Consider the following 25,208-nt stretch of genomic DNA (forward strand, 5'->3'; position numbering starts at 1 on the left):
GCCTGGCGTAGAGTGCCATAACAGCCTGGCGTAGAGTGCCATAATAGCCTGGCGTAGAGTGCCATAAAAGCCTGGCGTAGAGTGCCATAACAGCCTGGCGTAGAGTGCCATAACAGCCTGGCGTAGAGTGCCATAACAGCCTGGCGTAGAGTGCCATAACAGCCTGGCGTAGAGTGCCATAATAGCCTGGCGCAGAGTGCCATAACAGCCTGGTATAGATTCACTTGCTATCAGCTACGGCTGTACTATACATTGGCAACATTGTCAACCACCAAAATTACTGCTGTTTTATGATTTTACATCAATGTACTTACCTTAGATCCAGGTTGTCCTTGGGGGCCAGGAAATCCGCGTTCACCCTACAAAAAATATTAACATTAAAATACTGAATTTTTTTTTTCTTATTTTTGAGATACTACCGTAGACAGAGAAGACTTGATACTTGTCTTCTCTGCATTTCTCTAGAGTGATAGCTATTGTCTAGAGCTTATGGGAATATATGGTATTGTTGTATGGTTTAGTGCTTTTTAAGCTTACCCTTTCGCCATCCTTTCCTCGGCCTGGTAGTCCAGGCAAACCGGCTAAGCCAGCGTCTCCGGGTGGGCCCTGCGGGCCAAGTTTCCCTTCTCTGCCTGGTTCACCCTTCAAAAAAATCACATTGAATATTCATCAGTTAGAAATATATTATAAGAGAAATGAATCCTGATTTTATTACTTATGTACATTATAATCTGCCAGTGAGATGTTACATTTTGATGTTTTTTAAAGGATTTGTCTGATTAAAAAATTAAAAATTCAAGAGCCCTAATTAATTAATCAGACAAAGCAATGCCTTGATTCATTATACAGACAGCTCAATAATTTCAATGGGAGATTTGCAGTTCTTCATTTCTCCTGCGGAGGCAGTGTAGAGAAATTGAGAACCAATAGACCACACCTGATCACTACTGGTCAAAGCAGGAAGGCACTATAAATTGGCTATTTTTTGTTTTCAAATAAAATGGGATTGACCAAGGTGTAAATGCCTTTAATAGCAGCCATTTTTGGTTGATTATGGGATGGATTTTTTAAAATCTGCTATTACATTGACTGAATGTGCCACTGAAATAGACTCTTTTAGTGGTTGATCTCTCAGACTTGTTCTTGACACATACACTTCACATTCGGCTACGTTCCCAGTCTCCCTCGTACCATCCGATAAACAGATGGGGCAATTCGACAGGCGGCATCTGATCTGATGATATTTTCGGTTTCAATTTTAGTAGAAATATCAGGAGACAGGGAAGACGGAGGACGGATGGAAAACTTCCCGAATGAGCTTCATTCCTTGCTAAAAAATTTAGATTCATTCACCTTTTCACCCTTCTGTCCGTCTTTTCCAGGCAAACCGGCATCTCCTGGATTTCCCTAAAAAAAGAAAATATTAGGTTACACGAATTAAATCATGGGATAAAAATCCAAAAATTAGTTTAAAAAAAGTTACATTTATATGTTTTTTCTAAGTTCATTTAAATTACAAAATATATTATATTTTACACTCCATGTGAAGAATATTGAGATATAAGTTCACGGCAATTATTTGTATCCTATTTGGCAAAGGATTATAAAGCCCTCTTCCCATGTGCAGTTGTAACAGGATACCTGGCTCAGAAGTTGGGTCAAGCCTCAAAAGGCAGTGAGTGACAGATCTCACACCTTGAGCCAGCTAAGCTCAGAACAAATGGCTTTCTTGCAAAATAGATACCATGCAGTCTAACTACTTTGTTGAATCAGCTATGATTTCATAAGGAGAATATGGACTAATCGTATGTCCTGGCCACACACTAGTTATATTTTCGAAATCTCTGGAACGGATCAAATGCTTTCCGGGTTCTCAATCCGTTCTAGCACCCCAGGGAGGGGAGATATGTAGAACAGCTAGTAGTAACCAGATAGAAAAGATTTGTTTAGTCACAATGTGTGGCAGGGGCCCGGCCGAATCCAACAGCTTCAAAACCGCCTCCCTAGGACCATCCATTAAGGAGTTATGAAGACCCAGCTTAATTCTTGTAGTTTTTAACTGCTAGAGGCAAGAGGAGGGGATTTAGGTTCAGCCCACAGAGCAAGAGGGGAGTGACCCAAGGGAGATAAAGGCTGTGTAAGGTCATGTGGTCTCTCACTCTGTTATCCTTTCGGATAACTTTGAAAGTGGGGGCCATGTCAAGTAACGTGCTGTGAAGGACATAGGAGCCACCTGGCAGCCCATGTCCCCTGCAGCCCAGCACACATATGGTTGAACATTAACCCGCTAATTGACATGATCCATCTACTTATATCTTTTGTACTTCACCTGTATTGGCATTTCTGACTATGCCCTTATATTAATATATTACCTTGGACTGCTCTTTTATCTTGATCCACAAATCCACAAGTCCATTTCTCTGTTTAACTTTCCATGCTACCGGGGCTGGTTTCTGGGCCCGATATCATCCTATTAACGGACTGGGTTTATATCTAACAAGGAACTGGTGCAGTCCTGTTTCACTAGTGCTAGTTAAAGGGGCCTCTCTGCCTGTCAGGGTGGTGAGCAAGTGTGGTGCCAAGTCAGTGATTGCATGGGCCACATCCTCACACTACCTGTGCCTCCCTGGGCCTGTATGGACAGGGGGCATCTGTGTAATACTGAACCAAACTGACATTACGTGTCCTCAGGGGGACGCAGAACGTCACTTTGGTGGAATTGGGATGTAATAGTGACGTCAGGTGGAGCGGCGAGGTGTGGGTTCATCACGCACAGTTACAACCAAAGCTGAATCCAGGAAAGTCTGATCATTATACTTGGGTACTGTGTACAGTCGCGTGACCAAGCAGCATGACTCTTTCTGGCTCCCACAATGCACTGCTCTCTGGTAACAGACATTTTGGATTGCAGCTTTTGTTGTGGCAAGAGAAGAAAATAGGTCAATCTAAAGCAATTGGCAATCTGTAAGAATACACTTGTTATGTTCTATATATACCGCTTCTCTTTATCTAACACCTGCCCCTGCTTCATAGCATGACCTCCATTCCGGATCTGTCACGTAACCCGACACACACCTCGGTGAGCCTCTAATGTATGTAACTGTAACACGCTGATCAAGGCTCACTGTATATAGGGCAGGTTTGAGATGTTTTATAGTATTTTTTATTTTAATTCTTGTAAATTTACATTAACTGTAAAATGCATGGTTTTAAAAAGTCAAAATGCCATATTTAATGTATTATATAATTTATTATATAGTTCATACATTTTATTATATTATTTATAATATAGTCAGCTATTTATATAGTCATATGGTTTATTTATATTTACTTTATTTTAAAGTTTATATATTTTACTTATTATATAGTTATATATTTTATTATTTTAGTTTCTTTATTCTACAGTTATTGCATGCTTATTAATTTCACTTTAATTAAATTATAGATATGCATTTCATTTATTACATAGTTTATTTATTTTACTCATTTATATAGCGCCATTAATTCCACAGCGCTTTACGGACATTATTGGCACTATCCCCGATGGGACTCACAATCTAAATTCCCTATCAGTAGGTCTTTGGAATGTGGGAGGAAACCGGAGAACCCAGGGGAAACCACACAAATACGGGGAGAACATACAAACTCCTTGCAGATGTTGTCCTTGGTGGGATTTGAACCCAGGACTCCAGCGCTGCAAGGCTGCAGTGCTAACCACTGAGACACCGTGTGTTTTTGGTAGTTATTTTATTTATTATATAGGTATTGTCTGCTTATTTATTTGGTCATAGGTATATATCTATTTCAATTATTATATAGTTATTAATTCCTAGTTACATACTGTATATTTATTTTGGAGGGGAGATAGGTTTCATTGAGGCTATTCGCTTTAGTGATTTGAAACCCAGAAGTTTCCCCAGCACACTGTGTTTAAAGGGGTTAATCAGCTATTTTAAGGGCTGGGTTTTTATGGACAATCATAGAGCTAGTGGGAGGTTGTCCACCTTATCTCCACCATAGGCTGTGGTCTGGGGTTTAAATTGTCGGCCTCCTGAGGTAGTGAGTGTTCCTTAGGCCTGGTGAGAGGAACTCCAGCATTTTGTGTCCTGAGAGGGATAAACTGAACCAGTTAGTTTATCCTGAGCGGGCGGACCCCCGCAACAACATGGACTGTGTTGTTTTAGTATGTATTTTTTTTTCCTTAGGCCGGAAAGACCATGTTTATTTTTGCTAATGCGGCACTGGTTTATGCAGCATTTTAATTAAACCAGTGAGAGATTTAAAGAAGCAGCGTTCCAGTGTTTACCTCTTTGTGCAACCCAGTGAGCCGATCTATCACAATACATCTACAATAGAGTTTGTGGGTGGGAGAGTGTCCACCTTATCTCGACCTGCAGAGCCGGCACCGCCGTGTGCTGACAGGACCTGTATTGTGTCACAGCCATGTGATCAGTCACATGGGAGCAGGAGTCACATGGTCTGGGGCTTAAGTAGCTGGTCTCCAAAGGCAGCGGTGTTCAGTATCTGCAGAAGAACTTTGATCTGGCTGATCCCCGCTAGGAAAAGGACTGTGTTTTGTTTTGCTGTTTTTCCCAGAGGGTCGTGGTATTTTTCCCAGCTTGGTTTATGCTGCCTTTATAAAACCAAGCATGTTCTTAAAGAGACAGAAATGGCCCCCATACCTGACTGGTGGGCCCAGAATGTCTATTATGAGTTGGCATTACAAGGAGTATACCAAATTAAAAACTGAAATTTTGTCACACGTAGGATAGACGTCAGTCAGAGGACAAAGGCATATTATGGGAACAAACCTCCTCGATCCCATATGTTTGATGTATTTCATCTTCTGCAAAAATGGCTGCAGCCAGAATCCTCCATTCCATCCGAGATGGTCGAGCGGGTTGTCATGGACAGATTCGTGCACTCCCTTCCTAAGCCAGTGCAGACCTGCGTTGCCCAGGGAGATCCCCGAAATATGGACAAACTCGTGGGCCTATTGGAACGGTACCAGGTGGTCGAGAGGTCCCTAAGAAAGCCAGGGGGTGAGGCATCCCCATACTGAGCCCCAAAACAGGGGAGCTTGGTGACCATGATAAGGGTTACATTCCCCCACCAGATGATCCTAGGGAAACACGTGGGCATCCGCTGTATCTACGGGAATGCCATAGACTATCCCGTTGCCAGAGTGTCAATCAAAACGAGCCGGGGGAATTGAGTCCCATGAGGTCGGGTCGTCAAAGGTTTGCTACACCCCGTCATAATTGGGCAGGACTTCAGTCTTTTCTGGGACTTGTGGGAAAAGGCAGAGATACCAAGTGATGCAGATAGGAGCCAGTTCAACCCTGATGAAACCCCATCACAGTCGGAGATGGATGAGTTTCCCCTTGAATGTCCTGTCTCTACCACTATACATACACGCTATGTGTGGCTGCCCTTGGCATAGATATCACAAGCAACTATATTGAGAAATAATGTTTGTTTTTTGTGTGTCTGTATGTTTTTTTATATGGACACAAATACACATATGAAAGTACAAGTGTCGCACAGATAACCACACAAGGCTACATAGTATTCAACCAAGTCATCCAAACAAAAACTACAATGCCAGGCTGCAGACAAACACCTACCATAGGAAGTGTTTACTACTGGCTTTTATTGAAGATCTTCCGTATATATCTGTTTGGTGTCAGATTAGGTGTCTACGCAGCACAATAATGACCATTATCGTAGAAAATCTACTATTTTCTGAAATAAAGGTTTTGAGTTATTTTAATCAAATAATTTACTCTACTGCTATTCAGTTTTGGCCACACTGGGCAGGAGTGGCGTTTCAGTGCCGAAGTTTCTGGGAAGCCTTGAACAAGGTGAGCTGGACAACATTTGTCTAAATAGAGTCATGTCTTACTACGTATCATACTTACTTATGAAGTTTTGTAATTCTACAGGCATCTCTCAGCACTTACCACATTCCCTGGTAGTCCTCTGGTTCCAGGTTGACCTGCAAGGCCTGGTGGACCCTGTTGATTAAAAAAAAGTTAAGAGATGAGCAAAACATGAAGATTAAAGTAGACTTAACCTTCCTGTTGATTTGAGGTGGGATGAGTGATCAAAAATGGTCTCCTTGAACATGTATGTGCCTTCGTTACAGGTGTCCTTAGGTGTGTATAAGTCATGTGTCCAAAAGTTGACAACACACACCTTGGACTATTTGACTTCCTAAACTAGCCATTCCAGGTGAGAAAACCTTATCTATCTACTCTATATTGCACACATTCTTCTACAATATGGAGGGTATTTTGGGAACCCAAAGATATCACCTCTTACATGAAGTAGCCCAACCCATCTGATTCTGTTTGCCTGTTCTGCTCCCAAACGTCATGTTGGGGCTAAGCTCTAATACCATACAAAAGCTGTTGTGGCACTGTTTTTGAAAAACTCTGTACTCTTGAAAAACGTCTTTAATAAATGTTTTGGGCACCACTAGACATTAACTAGCAATCGATGCTTGAACTTTCTAGAAAACACCATAATAAATAAAGATATGTCAGATATACTTACGATATCTCCCTTAGGTCCACGTTCTCCTTTGTCTCCATCTTGACCTTTTGGACCCTGCAGTGAATACATAGAGAAATTGTGGTCAGGTTTGCAAAGATCTATCATCTAAAGCCTTGCTGGTTAGGATGGTAGATGATGATCTATGTCAATTGGGCAAATGTTGAACCTAAGAATCCGTCATGGTGTATTCTATCCAGGCAAATATGAAGGCACTTCTAACATGTCAGGATCGGGTTTTACATGTCTTGGATTGGTGAAAGTAATCCAATATACCATAAAACTAAAGCAAGGAGGCAAACTCTTCATCTCATATCCCACACAATATAATAAAGCCAATCAATATGGCTCCTATGTTGGCACCTGAGTATGGTGCCTCCTCTACTTGGTCTTCTCAAGTCTTCTCAAAGGTAAGATAGACCTAGAACCTGTCTTCTCAAATGTAGCCTGGTGGTGGGGCTTACAAATGCCAGGAATGGGGAGAACTTTTATTTTTTAACAGGACATATTAGCAAGAAATATTCCTAACAATTTTTGGAACTCATTTTTCTGCACTGGATGTACTGTGTAATCCTAAGAAAAAAATAATTTTATAGTTTTACGTATAAGGACATTAAAAAAAAAGCCTGGTCCTTAGAATGAAATTAGACCAAAGCCATGGAATAAAGACATCAGCAACAGGGATGGGCGAATCTACTCGTTAGGACTCGTTACTCTGCGAGTAGTAAGGGACTCGCAGGAGTCGGTACTCTGCAAGTTTCCAAGCGATTACTCGCACAGTAACGAGTCCAATACAAATCAATGGCAATCCTAGTTTTTTCAGAGTTTAATACAAGCAATCCTAGTTTCTTAGCGATTTTGTGTCCCCCTGCTGACACAAAATCGCTAAGAAACTAGAATTGCTTGTATTAAACTCTGAAAAAAAAAAAAAATAGGATCTCTCTCTCTCTCTCTCTCTCAGGAATCGCTGCAATACTCGCATCCCCATTCATTAACATTGGACTCGCTAGACTTGCAACGAATAGCGAGTTTCCGACTCGGACTCGTTACAGTCTAGCGATTCCGAGGATTTCAGGATTCGCCAATCCCTAATCAGCAATGATCTTAGAGAAGCAATTGTTGCTGTTCATCAATTGAGGATAGGTCATAAAGCTTCTCCCGAAGAACTTGGAGTCCATCATTCTTCAGTGAGAACGCTTACTTACAATTGGAAAACATTCAAGACCATTGACAGTCTTCCTTTCTCGTAACTTGGCTTGGACCCTGACCTGCTGTTTGTCTCTTGTCTTTGACATATCTGCTCCTGTCTGATTTTGACCCATTTAGCTTGTTTCTGACTCTGTGCTTGTTTATTCTTTTGGTACTGCGCTACAGACTAATATCGACCTGACTTGTTTTACTATTCCGCTGCCACCTGGTGGTAGCCTTGCTGTTGCGCTGCAGGTCTGCTTCTGCTGTGTGCAGTCCTCCCTCCACTCTATTGCCATCTAGTGGAGCTTGCTTCTACCTGCATAGCAGCAGCATGACAACTATCATGATAGTTGGAAGGGGGCACTGTTCTTCCACTTTGACTACCATGTTAGTTGGAAGGAGGCACTGTCCTTCCATTTTGACTACCATATTAGTTGGAAGGGGGCACTGTCCTTCCACTTTAACTACCATGTTAGTAGGAAGAGGGCACTGTCCTTCCACTTTGACTACCATATTAGTTGGAAGGGGGCACTGTCCTTCCACTTTGACTACCATATTAGTTGGAAGGGGGCACTGTCCTTCCACTTTGAATACCATGTTAGTTGGAAGGAGGCACTGTCCTTCCATTTTGACTACCATATTAGTTGGAAGGGGGCACTGTCCTTCCACTTTGACTACCATGTTAGTTGGAAGGAGGCACTGTCCTTCCATTTTGACTACCATATTAGTTGGAAGGGGGAACTGTCCTTCCACTTTGACTATCATATTAGTTGGAAGGAGGCACTGTCCTTCCATTTTGACTACCATGTTAGTTGGAAGGGGGCACTGTCCTTCCATTTTGACTACCATGTTAGTTGGAAGGAGGCACTGTCCTTCCATTTTGACTACCATATTAGTTGGAAGGGGGAACTGTCCTTCCACTTTGACTACCATATTAGTTGGAAGAGGGCACTGTCCTTCCACTTTGACTACCATATTAGTTGGAAGGGGGCACTGTCCTTCCACTTTGACTACCATATTAGTTGGAAGGGGGCACTGTCCTTCCACTTTGACTACCATATTAGTTGGAAGGGGGCACTGTCCTTCCACTTTGACTACCATGTTAGTTGGAAGAGGGCACTGTCCTTCCACTTTGAATACCATGTTAGTTGGAAGGAGGCACTGTCCTTCCATTTTGACTACCATATTAGTTGGAAGGGGGCACTGTCCTTCCACTTTGACTACCATGTTAGTTGGAAGAGGGCACTGTCCTTCCACTTTGAATACCATGTTAGTTGGAAGGAGGCACTGTCCTTCCATTTTGACTACCATATTAGTTGGAAGGGGGCACTGTCCTTTCACTTTGACTACCATGTTAGTTGGAAGGAGGCACTGTCCTTCCATTTTGACTACCATATTAGTTGGAAGGGGGCACTGTCCTTCCACTTTGACTATCATATTAGTTGGAAGGAGGCACTGTCCTTCCATTTTGACTACCATATTAGTTGGAAGGGGGCACTGTCCTTTCACTTTGACTACCATGTTAGTTGGAAGGGGGCACTGTCCTTCCATTTTGACTACCATATTAGTTGGAAGGGGGCACTGTCCTTCCACTTTAACTACCATGTTAGTAGGAAGAGGGCACTGTCCTTCCACTTTGACTACCATATTAGTTGGAAGGGGGCACTGTCCTTCCACTTTGACTACCATATTAGTTGGAAGGGGGCACTGTCCTTCCACTTTGAATACCATGTTAGTTGGAAGGAGGCACTGTCCTTCCATTTTGACTACCATATTAGTTGGAAGGGGGCACTGTCCTTCCACTTTGACTACCATGTTAGTTGGAAGGAGGCACTGTCCTTCTATTTTGACTACCATATTAGTTGGAAGGGGGAACTGTCCTTCCACTTTGACTATCATATTAGTTGGAAGGAGGCACTGTCCTTCCATTTTGACTACCATGTTAGTTGGAAGGGGGCACTGTCCTTCCATTTTGACTACCATGTTAGTTGGAAGGAGGCACTGTCCTTCCATTTTGACTACCATATTAGTTGGAAGGGGGAACTGTCCTTCCACTTTGACTACCATATTAGTTGGAAGAGGGCACTGTCCTTCCACTTTGACTACCATATTAGTTGGAAGGGGGCACTGTCCTTCCACTTTGACTACCATATTAGTTGGAAGGGGGCACTGTCCTTCCACTTTGACTACCATATTAGTTGGAAGGGGGCACTGTCCTTCCACTTTGACTACCATGTTAGTTGGAAGAGGGCACTGTCCTTCCACTTTGAATACCATGTTAGTTGGAAGGAGGCACTGTCCTTCCATTTTGACTACCATATTAGTTGGAAGGGGGCACTGTCCTTCCACTTTGACTACCATGTTAGTTGGAAGAGGGCACTGTCCTTCCACTTTGAATACCATGTTAGTTGGAAGGAGGCACTGTCCTTCCATTTTGACTACCATATTAGTTGGAAGGGGGCACTGTCCTTTCACTTTGACTACCATGTTAGTTGGAAGGAGGCACTGTCCTTCCATTTTGACTACCATATTAGTTGGAAGGGGGAACTGTCCTTCCACTTTGACTATCATATTAGTTGGAAGGAGGCACTGTCCTTCCATTTTGACTACCATGTTAGTTGGAAGGGGGCACTGTCCTTCCATTTTGACTACCATGTTAGTTGGAAGGAGGCACTGTCCTTCCATTTTGACTACCATAATAGTTGGAAGGGGGCACTGTCCTTCCACTTTAACTACCATGTTAGTAGGAAGAGGGCACTGTCCTTCCACTTTGACTACCATATTAGTTGGAAGGGGGCACTGTCCTTCCACTTTGACTACCATATTAGTTGGAAGGGGGCACTGTCCTTCCACTTTGACTACCATATTAGTTGGAAGGGGGCACTGTCCTTCCACTTTGAATACCATGTTAGTTGGAAGGAGGCACTGTCCTTCCATTTTGACTACCATATTAGTTGGAAGGGGGAACTGTCCTTCCACTTTGACTACCATGTTAGTTGGAAGGAGGCACTGTCCTTCCATTTTGACTACCATATTAGTTGGAAGGGGGAACTGTCCTTCCACTTTGACTATCATATTAGTTGGAAGGAGGCACTGTCCTTCCATTTTGACTACCATGTTAGTTGGAAGGGGGCACTGTCCTTCCATTTTGACTACCATGTTAGTTGGAAGGAGGCACTGTCCTTCCATTTTGACTACCATATTAGTTGGAAGGGGGAACTGTCCTTCCACTTTGACTACCATATTAGTTGGAAGGGGGCACTGTCCTTCCACTTTGACTACCATATTAGTTGGAAGGGGGCACTGTCCTTCCACTTTGACTACCATATTAGTTGGAAGGGGGCACTGTCCTTCCACTTTGACTATCATGTTAGTTGGAAGAGGGCACTGTCCTTCCACTTTGAATACCATGTTAGTTGGAAGGAGGCACTGTCCTTCCATTTTGACTACCATATTAGTTGGAAGGGGGCACTGTCCTTCCACTTTGACTACCATGTTAGTTGGAAGAGGGCACTGTCCTTCCACTTTGAATACCATGTTAGTTGGAAGGAGGCACTGTCCTTCCATTTTGACTACCATATTAGTTGGAAGGGGGCACTGTCCTTTCACTTTGACTACCATGTTAGTTGGAAGGAGGCACTGTCCTTCCATTTTGACTACCATATTAGTTGGAAGGGGGAACTGTCCTTCCACTTTGACTATCATATTAGTTGGAAGGAGGCACTGTCCTTCCATTTTGACTACCATGTTAGTTGGAAGGGGGCACTGTCCTTCCATTTTGACTACCATGTTAGTTGGAAGGAGGCACTGTCCTTCCATTTTGACTACCATAATAGTTGGAAGGGGGCACTGTCCTTCCACTTTAACTACCATGTTAGTAGGAAGAGGGCACTGTCCTTCCACTTTGACTACCATATTAGTTGGAAGGGGGCACTGTCCTTCCACTTTGACTACCATATTAGTTGGAAGGGGGCACTGTCCTTCCACTTTGACTACCATGTTAGTTGGAAGAGGGCACTGTCCTTCCACTTTGAATACCATGTTAGTTGGAAGGAGGCACTGTCCTTCCATTTTGACTACCATATTAGTTGGAAGGGGGCACTGTCCTTCCACTTTGACTACCATGTTAGTTGGAAGAGGGCACTGTCCTTCCACTTTGAATACCATGTTAGTTGGAAGGAGGCACTGTCCTTCCATTTTGACTACCATATTAGTTGGAAGGGGGCACTGTCCTTCCACTTTGACTACCATGTTAGTTGGAAGGAGGCACTGTCCTTCCATTTTGACTACCATATTAGTTGGAAGGGGGAACTGTCCTTCCACTTTGACTATCATATTAGTTGGAAGGAGGCACTGTCCTTCCATTTTGACTACCATGTTAGTTGGAAGGGGGCACTGTCCTTCCATTTTGACTACCATGTTAGTTGGAAGGAGGCACTGTCCTTCCATTTTGACTACCATATTAGTTGGAAGGGGGAACTGTCCTTCCACTTTGACTACCATATTAGTTGGAAGAGGGCACTGTCCTTCCACTTTGACTACCATATTAGTTGGAAGGGGGCACTGTCCTTCCACTTTGACTACCATATTAGTTGGAAGGGGGCACTGTCCTTCCACTTTGACTACCATATTAGTTGGAAGGGGGCACTGTCCTTCCACTTTGACTACCATGTTAGTTGGAAGAGGGCACTGTCCTTCCACTTTGAATACCATGTTAGTTGGAAGGAGGCACTGTCCTTCCATTTTGACTACCATATTAGTTGGAAGGTGGCACTGTCCTTCCACTTTGACTACCATGTTAGTTGGAAGAGGGCACTGTCCTTCCACTTTGAATACCATGTTAGTTGGAAGGAGGCACTGTCCTTCCATTTTGACTACCATATTAGTTGGAAGGGGGAACTGTCCTTCCACTTTGACTATCATATTAGTTGGAAGGAGGCACTGTCCTTCCATTTTGACTACCATGTTAGTTGGAAGGGGGCACTGTCCTTCCATTTTGACTACCATGTTAGTTGGAAGGAGGCACTGTCCTTCCATTTTGACTACCATAATAGTTGGAAGGGGGCACTGTCCTTCCACTTTAACTACCATGTTAGTAGGAAGAGGGCACTGTCCTTCCACTTTGAATACCATGTTAGTTGGAAGGAGGCACTGTCCTTCCATTTTGACTACCATGTTAGTTGGAAGGGGGCACTGTCCTTCCATTTTGACTACCATGTTAGTTGGAAGGAGGCACTGTCCTTCCACTTTGACTACCATATTAGTTGGAAGGGGGCACTGTCCTTCCACTTTGACTACCATGTTAGTTGGAAGAGGGCACTGTCCTTCCACTTTGAATACCATGTTAGTTGGAAGGAGGCACTGTCCTTCCATTTTGACTACCATATTAGTTGGAAGGGGGCACTGTCCTTCCACTTTGACTACCATGTTAGTTGGAAGAGGGCACTGTCCTTCCACTTTGAATACCATGTTAGTTGGAAGGAGGCACTGTCCTTCCATTTTGACTACCATATTAGTTGGAAGGGGGCACTGTCCTTCCACTTTGACTACCATGTTAGTTGGAAGGAGGCACTGTCCTTCCATTTTGACTACCATATTAGTTGGAAGGGGGAACTGTCCTTCCACTTTGACTATCATATTAGTTGGTAGGAGGCACTGTCCTTCCATTTTGACTGCCATGTTAGTTGGAAGGGGGCACTGTCCTTCCATTTTGACTACCATGTTAGTTGGAAGGAGGCACTGTCCTTCCATTTTGACTACCATATTAGTTGGAAGGGGGAACTGTCCTTCCACTTTAACTACCATATTAGTTGGAAGGGGGCACTGTCCTTCCACTTTGACTACCATGTTAGTTGGAAGGGGGCACTGTCCTTCCATTTTGACTACCATGTTAGTTGGAAGGAGGCACTGTCCTTCCATTTTGACTACCATATTAGTTGGAAGGGGGCACTGTCCTTCCATTTTGACTACCATGTTAGTTGGAAGGAGGCACTGTCCTTCCATTTTGACTACCATATTAGTTGGAAGAGGGCACTGTCCTTCCATTTTGACTACCATGTTAGTTGGAAGGAGGCACTGTCCTTCCATTTTCACTACCATGTTAGTTGGAAGAGGGCACTGTCCTTCCACTTTGACTACCATGTTAGTTGGAAGAGGGCACTGTCCTTCCATTTTGACTACCATGTTAGTTGGAAGGAGGCACTGTCCTTCCATTTTGACTACCATATTAGTTGGAAGGGGGCACTGTCCTTCCACTTTGACTACCATGTTAGTTGGAAGGAGGCACTGTCCTTCCATTTTGACTACCATATTAGTTGGAAGGGGGCACTGTCCTTCCACTTTGACTACCATGTTAGAATCATAGAATCATAGAATCGTAGAGTTGGAAGGGACCTCCTGGGCCATCTGGTCCAACCCCCTGCTCAAAGCAGGATTCGCTAAATCATCCCAGTCAGATGTCTGTCCAGCCTCTGTTTGAAGACTTCCATTGAAGGAGAACTCACCACTTCTCGTGGCAGCCTGTTCCACTCATTGATCACTCTAACTGTCAAAAAGTTTTTTCTAATATCTAATCTGTGTCTCCTCCCATTCAGTTTCATCCCATTGCTTCTAGTCTTTCCTTGTGCAAATGAGAATAAAGTTGATCCTTCTACAATGTGACAGCCCTTTAGATATTTGAAGACAGCTATTAAGTCTCCTCTCAGTCTTCTCTTTTGCAAACTAAACATTCCCAAATCCAGCAACCTTTCCTCATAAGACAGGGTTTGCAGACCGGTCACCATTCTGGTCGCTCTTTTCTGAACTTGCTCCAGTTTGTTGATGTCTTTTTTAAAATGTGGTGCCCAAAACTGGACACAATATTCCAGATGAGGTCTGACCAAAGAGGAGTAGAGGGAAATAATGACTTCACGTGATCTAGACTGTATGCTTCTGTTAATACATCCTAGAATTGCATTTGCCTTTTTTGCTGCTGCATCACACTGTTGACTCATATTCAGTCTGTGATCTATTAGTATACCCAAGTCTTTTTCACATGTGCTGTCACTTAGCCCTATTCCTCCCATTCTATATATGCTTTTTCCATTTTTATTGCCCAGATGTAGTACTTTGCATTTCTCCCTGTTAAAAACCATTCTGTTAGTTGCTGCCCACTTCTCCAGTTTATTTAAATCTTTTTGAATCCTCTCTCTCTCTTCTCTAGTATTAGCTATCCCTCCTAGCTTTGTGTCATCAGCAAATTTAATCAGTTTACCCTCAATTCCTTCATCTAAATCGTTGATAAAGATGTTGAACAATACAGGGCCCAGGACAGAGCCCTGTGGTACCCCACTTGAGACATTCTTCCAACTGGATGTGCAGCCATTTACGACCACTCTTTGGGTCCGATCACTAAGCCAGTTATGAATCCACCTAACAGTTGCCTTGTCCATTCCATACTTAATCATTTTTTCAATAAGGATTGTATGAGAGACTTTGTCAAATGCTTTGCTGAAGTCAAGATATACTATATCTACAGCATTTCCTTGATCCACCCAATCAGTGATACCGTCATAGAAGGAAATTAAGTTAGTCTGACATGACTTATTAGTTACAAACCCATGCTGACTCTGTTTAATCACTTCATTCTTATCCAGGTATTGACATACATGTTGTTTAATAATTTGTTCAAAGATCTTTCCTGGTATAGAAGTCAGACTCAGCGGCCTATAGTTACCTGGGTCCACCTTCTTCCCCTTTTTGAAGATAGGAACAACATTTGCTCTTCTCCAGTCTTCTGGCACTTCTCCTGTTCTCCAAGAATTTTCAAAGATTATAGAGAGGGGTTCAAAAATTTCTTCTGCTATCTCCTTCAGTAGTCTGGGGTGTAATTCATCTGGACCTGGAGACTTGAATTCATTTAGGCTAGCTAAGTGTTTCCTCACTATCTTTCTGTTTATAGATATCCTGGATTCTTCTATTCCCTTAATAGGACAGTGAATAACAGTTGATGTTACATTTCCTTTCTGAGAGAAAACAGATGCAAAATAGGAATTTAAAAGTTCAGCCTTCTCAACATCCTGTCTTACCATTTCATCATTTTCATCCTGTAAAAATCCTATAGCATCTTTGACTTTTCTTTTACTTTTGACATATCCCCAAAATCCTTTATTATTGCTTTTGACATCTCTTGCAAGCCTCAATTCATTTTCAGCTTTAGAAAATCTGATTTGTGCCCTGCAGGTTCTGCAGACAGCATTATATTCTTCTTTAGATATGCCTCCCTCTTTCCATTTTATAAACATTTTTTTCTTCCTTTTTAGCATGTGCTGAAGTTCTGTGTTCATCCATCCTGGTTTCCTTAACTGCTTCCTATTCTTCCCTCTTTTCGGAATTGTTAACAACTGTGCTTTGAGAATTTCATTTTTCAAGATTTCCCATCCTTCCTGGACATTTTTGTCTTTAAGGATATCCAGCCATTGGATCCCTCCAATTCTCTTTCTGAATCCCTTGAAATCTGCCTTTCTGAAATCTAACCTTGACGTCTGAGTCTTCACAGGTCTTCCGCCTCTAGTTATCCAAAATTCTAAAATAGCATGGTCGCTACCTCCTAGGGTCCCAGCCACTTTTACCTCCTCAACCATTTCCTCCCTGTTTATAAGGATTAGATCCAAGGTAGCAGTTCCCCTTGTTTTCTCCCTTACCTTTTGGAAGATAAAGTTGTCAGCAAGAGAGGATAAGAATTTCCTTGACCTGTTAGTTTTGCCTGAGAGAGATTCCCAACAAATGTCTGGATAGTTGAAATCTCCCATGACAACTATGTCATATTTTTTGGAGAACTTGGCCATTTGATGCATAAAGAGTTCATCCATATCTTCAGCTTGCACAGGCGGCCTGTAGTAAATGCCTACAATGGTGTCCTTTCCATTGTTCTGTCCTTGTATTCTTACCCAAACAGTTTCCACAGAACTCCCAGTCTCTGAAGCTTCAATCTCTGTGCAGATATACGCGTTTCTAACATACAATGCGACACCCCCTCCTCGTTTATCAAGTCTGTTTCTTGCAAATAAGTTGTATCCTTCTAGTCTTGTATTCCAATCATGTGTATTGTCCCACCAAGTTTCAGTGATTCCAATGACATCATATTTCTTTTCCTGTGTTAGTAGTTCCAATTCTCCTTGTTTGTTGCCCATGCTTTGTGCATTAGTATAGAAACATTTCAGTGTGTGATTGGTTTCTCTTTCTCCAATATTTTTATTAATTAGATTCTTTCGTCTTTGTTCTTCCTTTCCACTTCTAATAGCAGAGTTCTCAATAGCATTTGTCAGGTGTATGGCTTTTTCTGGTCTTTTGCTTCCCTTCCCATGTTGTTCTAGTTTAAAGCTCTCCTTACAAGTGTAGCAAGGCGACTTCCAAATACATGCTTACCAGTCTTGTATTTGGAAGTCACTACACTTGTAAGTGTAAGTTGGAAGGAGGCACTGTCCTTCCATTTTGACTACCATATTAGTTGGAAGGGGGAACTGTCCTTCCATTTTGACTACCATGTTAGTTGGAAGGAGGCACTGTCCTTCCACTTTGACTATCATATTAGTTGGAAGGAGGCACTGTCCTTCCATTTTGACTACCATGTTAGTTGGAAGGGGGCACTGTCCTTCCATTTTGACTACCATGTTAGTTGGAAGGAGGCACTGTCCTTCCATTTTGACTACCATATTAGTTGGAAGGGGGAACTGTCCTTCCACTTTGACTACCATATTAGTTGGAAGGGGGCACTGTCCTTCCACTTTGACTACCATGTTAGTTGGAAGGGGGCACTGTCCTTCCATTTTGACTACCATGTTAGTTGGAAGGAGGCACTGTCCTTCCATTTTGAATACCATGTTAGTTGGAAGGAGGCACTGTCCTTCCATTTTGACTACCATATTAGTTGGAAGGGGGCACTGTCCTTCCACTTTGACTACCATATTAGTTGGAAGGGGGCACTGTCCTTCCACTTTGACTACCATATTAGTTGGAAGGGGGCACTGTCCTTCCACTTTGAATACCATGTTAGTTGGAAGGAGGCACTGTCCTTCCATTTTGACTACCATATTAGTTGGAAGGGGGCACTGTCCTTCCACTTTGACTACCATGTTAGTTGGAAGGAGGCACTGTCCTTCCATTTTGACTACCATATTAGTTGGAAGGGGGAACTGTCCTTCCACTTTGACTATCATATTAGTTGGAAGGAGGCACTGTCCTTCCATTTTGACTACCATGTTAGTTGGAAGGGGGCACTGTCCTTCCATTTTGACTACCATGTTAGTTGGAAGGAGGCACTGTCCTTCCATTTTGACTACCATATTAGTTGGAAGGGGGAACTGTCCTTCCACTTTGACTACCATATTAGTTGGAAGAGGGCACTGTCCTTCCACTTTGACTACCATATTAGTTGGAAGGGGGCACTGTCCTTCCACTTTGACTACCATATTAGTTGGAAGGGGGCACTGTCCTTCCACTTTGACTACCATATTAGTTGGAAGGGGGCACTGTCCTTCCACTTTGACTACCATGTTAGTTGGAAGAGGGCACTGTCCTTCCACTTTGAATACCATGTTAGTTGGAAGGAGGCACTGTCCTTCCATTTTGACTACCATATTAGTTGGAAGGGGGCACTGTCCTTCCACTTTGACTACCATGTTAGTTGGAAGAGGGCACTGTCCTTCCACTTTGAATACCATGTTAGTTGGAAGGAGGCACTGTCCTTCCATTTTGACTACCATATTAGTTGGAAGGGGGCACTGTCCTTTCACTTTGACTACCATGTTAGTTGGAAGGAGGCACTGTCCTTCCATTTTGACTACCATATTAGTTGGAAGGGGGAACTGTCCTTCCACTTTGACTATCATATTAGTTGGAAGGAGGCACTGTCCTTCCATTTTGACTACCATGTTAGTTGGAAGGGGGCACTGTCCTTCCATTTTGACTACCATGTTAGTTGGAAGGAGGCACTGTCCTTCCATTTTGACTACCATAATAGTTGGAAGGGGGCACTGTCCTTCCACTTTAACTACCATGTTAGTAGGAAGAGGGCACTGTCCTTCAACTTTGACTACCATATTAGTTGGAAGGGGGCACTGTCCTTCCACTTTGACTACCATATTAGTTGGAAGGGGGCACTGTCCTTCCACTTTGACTACCATATTAGTTGGAAGGGGGCACTGTCCTTCCACTTTGAATACCATGTTAGTTGGAAGGAGGCACTGTCCTTCCATTTTGACTACCATATTAGTTGGAAGGGGGAACTGTCCTTCCACTTTGACTACCATGTTAGTTGGAAGGAGGCACTGTCCTTCCATTTTGACTACCATATTAGTTGGAAGGGGGAACTGTCCTTCCACTTTGACTATCATATTAGTTGGAAGGAGGCACTGTCCTTCCATTTTGACTACCATGTTAGTTGGAAGGGGGCACTGTCCTTCCATTTTGACTAACATGTTAGTTGGAAGGAGGCACTGTCCTTCCATTTTGACTACCATATTAGTTGGAAGGGGGAACTGTCCTTCCACTTTGACTACCATATTAGTTGGAAGGGGGCACTGTCCTTCCACTTTGACTACCATATTAGTTGGAAGGGGGCACTGTCCTTCCACTTTGACTACCATATTAGTTGGAAGGGGGCACTGTCCTTCCACTTTGACTATCATGTTAGTTGGAAGAGGGCACTGTCCTTCCACTTTGAATACCATGTTAGTTGGAAGGAGGCACTGTCCTTCCATTTTGACTACCATATTAGTTGGAAGGGGGCACTGTCCTTCCACTTTGACTACCATGTTAGTTGGAAGAGGGCACTGTCCTTCCACTTTGAATACCATGTTAGTTGGAAGGAGGCACTGTCCTTCCATTTTGACTACCATATTAGTTGGAAGGGGGCACTGTCCTTTCACTTTGACTACCATGTTAGTTGGAAGGAGGCACTGTCCTTCCATTTTGACTACCATATTAGTTGGAAGGGGAACTGTCCTTCCACTTTGACTATCATATTAGTTGGAAGGAGGCACTGTCCTTCCATTTTGACTACCATGTTAGTTGGAAGGGGGCACTGTCCTTCCATTTTGACTACCATGTTAGTTGGAAGGAGGCACTGTCCTTCCATTTTGACTACCATAATAGTTGGAAGGGGGCACTGTCCTTCCACTTTAACTACCATGTTAGTAGGAAGAGGGCACTGTCCTTCCACTTTGACTACCATATTAGTTGGAAGGGGGCACTGTCCTTCCACTTTGACTACCATATTAGTTGGAAGGGGGCACTGTCCTTCCACTTTGACTACCATGTTAGTTGGAAGAGGGCACTGTCCTTCCACTTTGAATACCATGTTAGTTGGAAGGAGGCACTGTCCTTCCATTTTGACTACCATATTAGTTGGAAGGGGGCACTGTCCTTCCACTTTGACTACCATGTTAGTTGGAAGAGGGCACTGTCCTTCCACTTTGAATACCATGTTAGTTGGAAGGAGGCACTGTCCTTCCATTTTGACTACCATATTAGTTGGAAGGGGGCACTGTCCTTCCACTTTGACTACCATGTTAGTTGGAAGGAGGCACTGTCCTTCCATTTTGACTACCATATTAGTTGGAAGGGGGAACTGTCCTTCCACTTTGACTATCATATTAGTTGGAAGGAGGCACTGTCCTTCCATTTTGACTACCATGTTAGTTGGAAGGGGGCACTGTCCTTCCATTTTGACTACCATGTTAGTTGGAAGGAGGCACTGTCCTTCCATTTTGACTACCATATTAGTTGGAAGGGGGAACTGTCCTTCCACTTTGACTACCATATTAGTTGGAAGAGGGCACTGTCCTTCCACTTTGACTACCATATTAGTTGGAAGGGGGCACTGTCCTTCCACTTTGACTACCATATTAGTTGGAAGGGGGCACTGTCCTTCCACTTTGACTACCATATTAGTTGGAAGGGGGCACTGTCCTTCCACTTTGACTACCATGTTAGTTGGAAGAGGGCACTGTCCTTCCACTTTGAATACCATGTTAGTTGGAAGGAGGCACTGTCCTTCCATTTTGACTACCATATTAGTTGGAAGGGGGCACTGTCCTTCCACTTTGACTACCATGTTAGTTGGAAGAGGGCACTGTCCTTCCACTTTGAATACCATGTTAGTTGGAAGGAGGCACTGTCCTTCCATTTTGACTACCATATTAGTTGGAAGGGGGCACTGTCCTTTCACTTTGACTACCATGTTAGTTGGAAGGAGGCACTGTCCTTCCATTTTGACTACCATATTAGTTGGAAGGGGGAACTGTCCTTCCACTTTGACTATCATATTAGTTGGAAGGAGGCACTGTCCTTCCATTTTGACTACCATGTTAGTTGGAAGGGGGCACTGTCCTTCCATTTTGACTACCATGTTAGTTGGAAGGAGGCACTGTCCTTCCATTTTGACTACCATAATAGTTGGAAGGGGGCACTGTCCTTCCACTTTAACTACCATGTTAGTAGGAAGAGGGCACTGTCCTTCCACTTTGAATACCATGTTAGTTGGAAGGAGGCACTGTCCTTCCATTTTGACTACCATGTTAGTTGGAAGGGGGCACTGTCCTTCCATTTTGACTACCATGTTAGTTGGAAGGAGGCACTGTCCTTCCACTTTGACTACCATATTAGTTGGAAGGGGGCACTGTCCTTCCACTTTGACTACCATGTTAGTTGGAAGAGGGCACTGTCCTTCCACTTTGAATACCATGTTAGTTGGAAGGAGGCACTGTCCTTCCATTTTGACTACCATATTAGTTGGAAGGGGGCACTGTCCTTCCACTTTGACTACCATGTTAGTTGGAAGAGGGCACTGTCCTTCCACTTTGAATACCATGTTAGTTGGAAGGAGGCACTGTCCTTCCATTTTGACTACCATATTAGTTGGAAGGGGGCACTGTCCTTCCACTTTGACTACCATGTTAGTTGGAAGGAGGCACTGTCCTTCCATTTTGACTACCATATTAGTTGGAAGGGGGAACTGTCCTTCCACTTTGACTATCATATTAGTTGGTAGGAGGCACTGTCCTTCCATTTTGACTGCCATGTTAGTTGGAAGGGGGCACTGTCCTTCCATTTTGACTACCATGTTAGTTGGAAGGAGGCACTGTCCTTCCATTTTGACTACCATATTAGTTGGAAGGGGGAACTGTCCTTCCACTTTAACTACCATATTAGTTGGAAGGGGGCACTGTCCTTCCACTTTGACTACCATGTTAGTTGGAAGGGGGCACTGTCCTTCCATTTTGACTACCATGTTAGTTGGAAGGAGGCACTGTCCTTCCATTTTGACTACCATATTAGTTGGAAGGGGGCACTGTCCTTCCATTTTGACTACCATGTTAGTTGGAAGGAGGCACTGTCCTTCCATTTTGACTACCATATTAGTTGGAAGAGGGCACTGTCCTTCCATTTTGACTACCATGTTAGTTGGAAGGAGGCACTGTCCTTCCATTTTCACTACCATGTTAGTTGGAAGAGGGCACTGTCCTTCCACTTTGACTACCATGTTAGTTGGAAGAGGGCACTGTCCTTCCATTTTGACTACCATGTTAGTTGGAAGGAGGCACTGTCCTTCCATTTTGACTACCATATTAGTTGGAAGGGGGCACTGTCCTTCCACTTTGACTACCATGTTAGTTGGAAGGAGGCACTGTCCTTCCATTTTGACTACCATATTAGTTGGAAGGGGGCACTGTCCTTCCACTTTGACTACCATGTTAGAATCATAGAATCATAGAATCGTAGAGTTGGAAGGGACCTCCTGGGCCATCTGGTCCAACCCCCTGCTCAAAGCAGGATTCGCTAAATCATCCCAGTCAGATGTCTGTCCAGCCTCTGTTTGAAGACTTCCATTGAAGGAGAACTCACCACTTCTCGTGGCAGCCTGTTCCACTCATTGATCACTCTAACTGTCAAAAAGTTTTTTCTAATATCTAATCTGTGTCTCCTCCCATTCAGTTTCATCCCATTGCTTCTAGTCTTTCCTTGTGCAAATGAGAATAAAGTTGATCCTTCTACAATGTGACAGCCCTTTAGATATTTGAAGACAGCTATTAAGTCTCCTCTCAGTCTTCTCTTTTGCAAACTAAACATTCCCAAATCCAGCAACCTTTCCTCATAAGACAGGGTTTGCAGACCGGTCACCATTCTGGTCGCTCTTTTCTGAACTTGCTCCAGTTTGTTGATGTCTTTTTTAAAATGTGGTGCCCAAAACTGGACACAATATTCCAGATGAGGTCTGACCAAAGAGGAGTAGAGGGAAATAATGACTTCACGTGATCTAGACTGTATGCTTCTGTTAATACATCCTAGAATTGCATTTGCCTTTTTTGCTGCTGCATCACACTGTTGACTCATATTCAGTCTGTGATCTATTAGTATACCCAAGTCTTTTTCACATGTGCTGTCACTTAGCCCTATTCCTCCCATTCTATATATGCTTTTTCCATTTTTATTGCCCAGATGTAGTACTTTGCATTTCTCCCTGTTAAAAACCATTCTGTTAGTTGCTGCCCACTTCTCCAGTTTATTTAAATCTTTTTGAATCCTCTCTCTCTCTTCTCTAGTATTAGCTATCCCTCCTAGCTTTGTGTCATCAGCAAATTTAATCAGTTTACCCTCAATTCCTTCATCTAAATCGTTGATAAAGATGTTGAACAATACAGGGCCCAGGACAGAGCCCTGTGGTACCCCACTTGAGACATTCTTCCAACTGGATGTGCAGCCATTTACGACCACTCTTTGGGTCCGATCACTAAGCCAGTTATGAATCCACCTAACAGTTGCCTTGTCCATTCCATACTTAATCATTTTTTCAATAAGGATTGTATGAGAGACTTTGTCAAATGCTTTGCTGAAGTCAAGATATACTATATCTACAGCATTTCCTTGATCCACCCAATCAGTGATACCGTCATAGAAGGAAATTAAGTTAGTCTGACATGACTTATTAGTTACAAACCCATGCTGACTCTGTTTAATCACTTCATTCTTATCCAGGTATTGACATACATGTTGTTTAATAATTTGTTCAAAGATCTTTCCTGGTATAGAAGTCAGACTCACCGGCCTATAGTTACCTGGGTCCACCTTCTTCCCCTTTTTGAAGATAGGAACAACATTTGCTCTTCTCCAGTCTTCTGGCACTTCTCCTGTTCTCCAAGAATTTTCAAAGATTATAGAGAGGGGTTCAAAAATTTCTTCTGCTATCTCCTTCAGTAGTCTGGGGTGTAATTCATCTGGACCTGGAGACTTGAATTCATTTAGGCTAGCTAAGTGTTTCCTCACTATCTTTCTGTTTATAGATATCCTGGATTCTTCTATTCCCTTAATAGGACAGTGAATAACAGTTGATGTTACATTTCCTTTCTGAGAGAAAACAGATGCAAAATAGGAATTTAAAAGTTCAGCCTTCTCAACATCCTGTCTTACCATTTCATCATTTTCATCCTGTAAAAATCCTATAGCATCTTTGACTTTTCTTTTACTTTTGACATATCCCCAAAATCCTTTATTATTGCTTTTGACATCTCTTGCAAGCCTCAATTCATTTTCAGCTTTAGAAAATCTGATTTGTGCCCTGCAGGTTCTGCAGACAGCATTATATTCTTCTTTAGATATGCCTCCCTCTTTCCATTTTATAAACATTTTTTTCTTCCTTTTTAGCATGTGCTGAAGTTCTGTGTTCATCCATCCTGGTTTCCTTAACTGCTTCCTATTCTTCCCTCTTTTCGGAATTGTTAACAACTGTGCTTTGAGAATTTCATTTTTCAAGATTTCCCATCCTTCCTGGACATTTTTGTCTTTAAGGATATCCAGCCATTGGATCCCTCCAATTCTCTTTCTGAATCCCTTGAAATCTGCCTTTCTGAAATCTAACCTTGACGTCTGAGTCTTCACAGGTCTTCCGCCTCTAGTTATCCAAAATTCTAAAATAGCATGGTCGCTACCTCCTAGGGTCCCAGCCACTTTTACCTCCTCAACCATTTCCTCCCTGTTTATAAGGATTAGATCCAAGGTAGCAGTTCCCCTTGTTTTCTCCCTTACCTTTTGGAAGATAAAGTTGTCAGCAAGAGAGGATAAGAATTTCCTTGACCTGTTAGTTTTGCCTGAGAGAGATTCCCAACAAATGTCTGGATAGTTGAAATCTCCCATGACAACTATGTCATATTTTTTGGAGAACTTGGCCATTTGATGCATAAAGAGTTCATCCATATCTTCAGCTTGCACAGGCGGCCTGTAGTAAATGCCTACAATGGTGTCCTTTCCATTGTTCTGTCCTTGTATTCTTACCCAAACAGTTTCCACAGAACTCCCAGTCTCTGAAGCTTCAATCTCTGTGCAGATATACGCGTTTCTAACATACAATGCGACACCCCCTCCTCGTTTATCAAGTCTGTTTCTTGCAAATAAGTTGTATCCTTCTAGTCTTGTATTCCAATCATGTG

At 43.0% G+C, this 25,208-nt stretch overlaps 1 protein-coding gene across 1 annotated transcript in view; it reads right to left on the reverse strand.

Moving 5' to 3' along the window:
• The window catches only part of COL22A1 (collagen type XXII alpha 1 chain), a 608,111-nt gene that overhangs the window by 88,433 nt on the left and 494,470 nt on the right, over positions 1-25,208 (reverse strand). The window contains exons 36-40 of the mRNA XM_073590381.1: positions 6,559-6,612; positions 5,964-6,017; positions 1,354-1,407; positions 538-642; positions 315-359 (exon numbers count right to left, since the gene is read on the reverse strand). Of these exons, the coding sequence (XP_073446482.1) occupies positions 315-359; positions 538-642; positions 1,354-1,407; positions 5,964-6,017; positions 6,559-6,612 (312 nt within the window). The remainder of the gene's footprint in view (positions 1-314; positions 360-537; positions 643-1,353; positions 1,408-5,963; positions 6,018-6,558; positions 6,613-25,208) is intronic.

The sequence above is a fragment of the Dendrobates tinctorius genome, unplaced genomic scaffold, assembly GCF_039654945.1.
Source record: "Dendrobates tinctorius isolate UK_male_01 unplaced genomic scaffold, ASM3965494v1 ptg000116l, whole genome shotgun sequence".
NCBI lineage: Eukaryota > Metazoa > Chordata > Amphibia > Anura > Dendrobatidae > Dendrobates > Dendrobates tinctorius.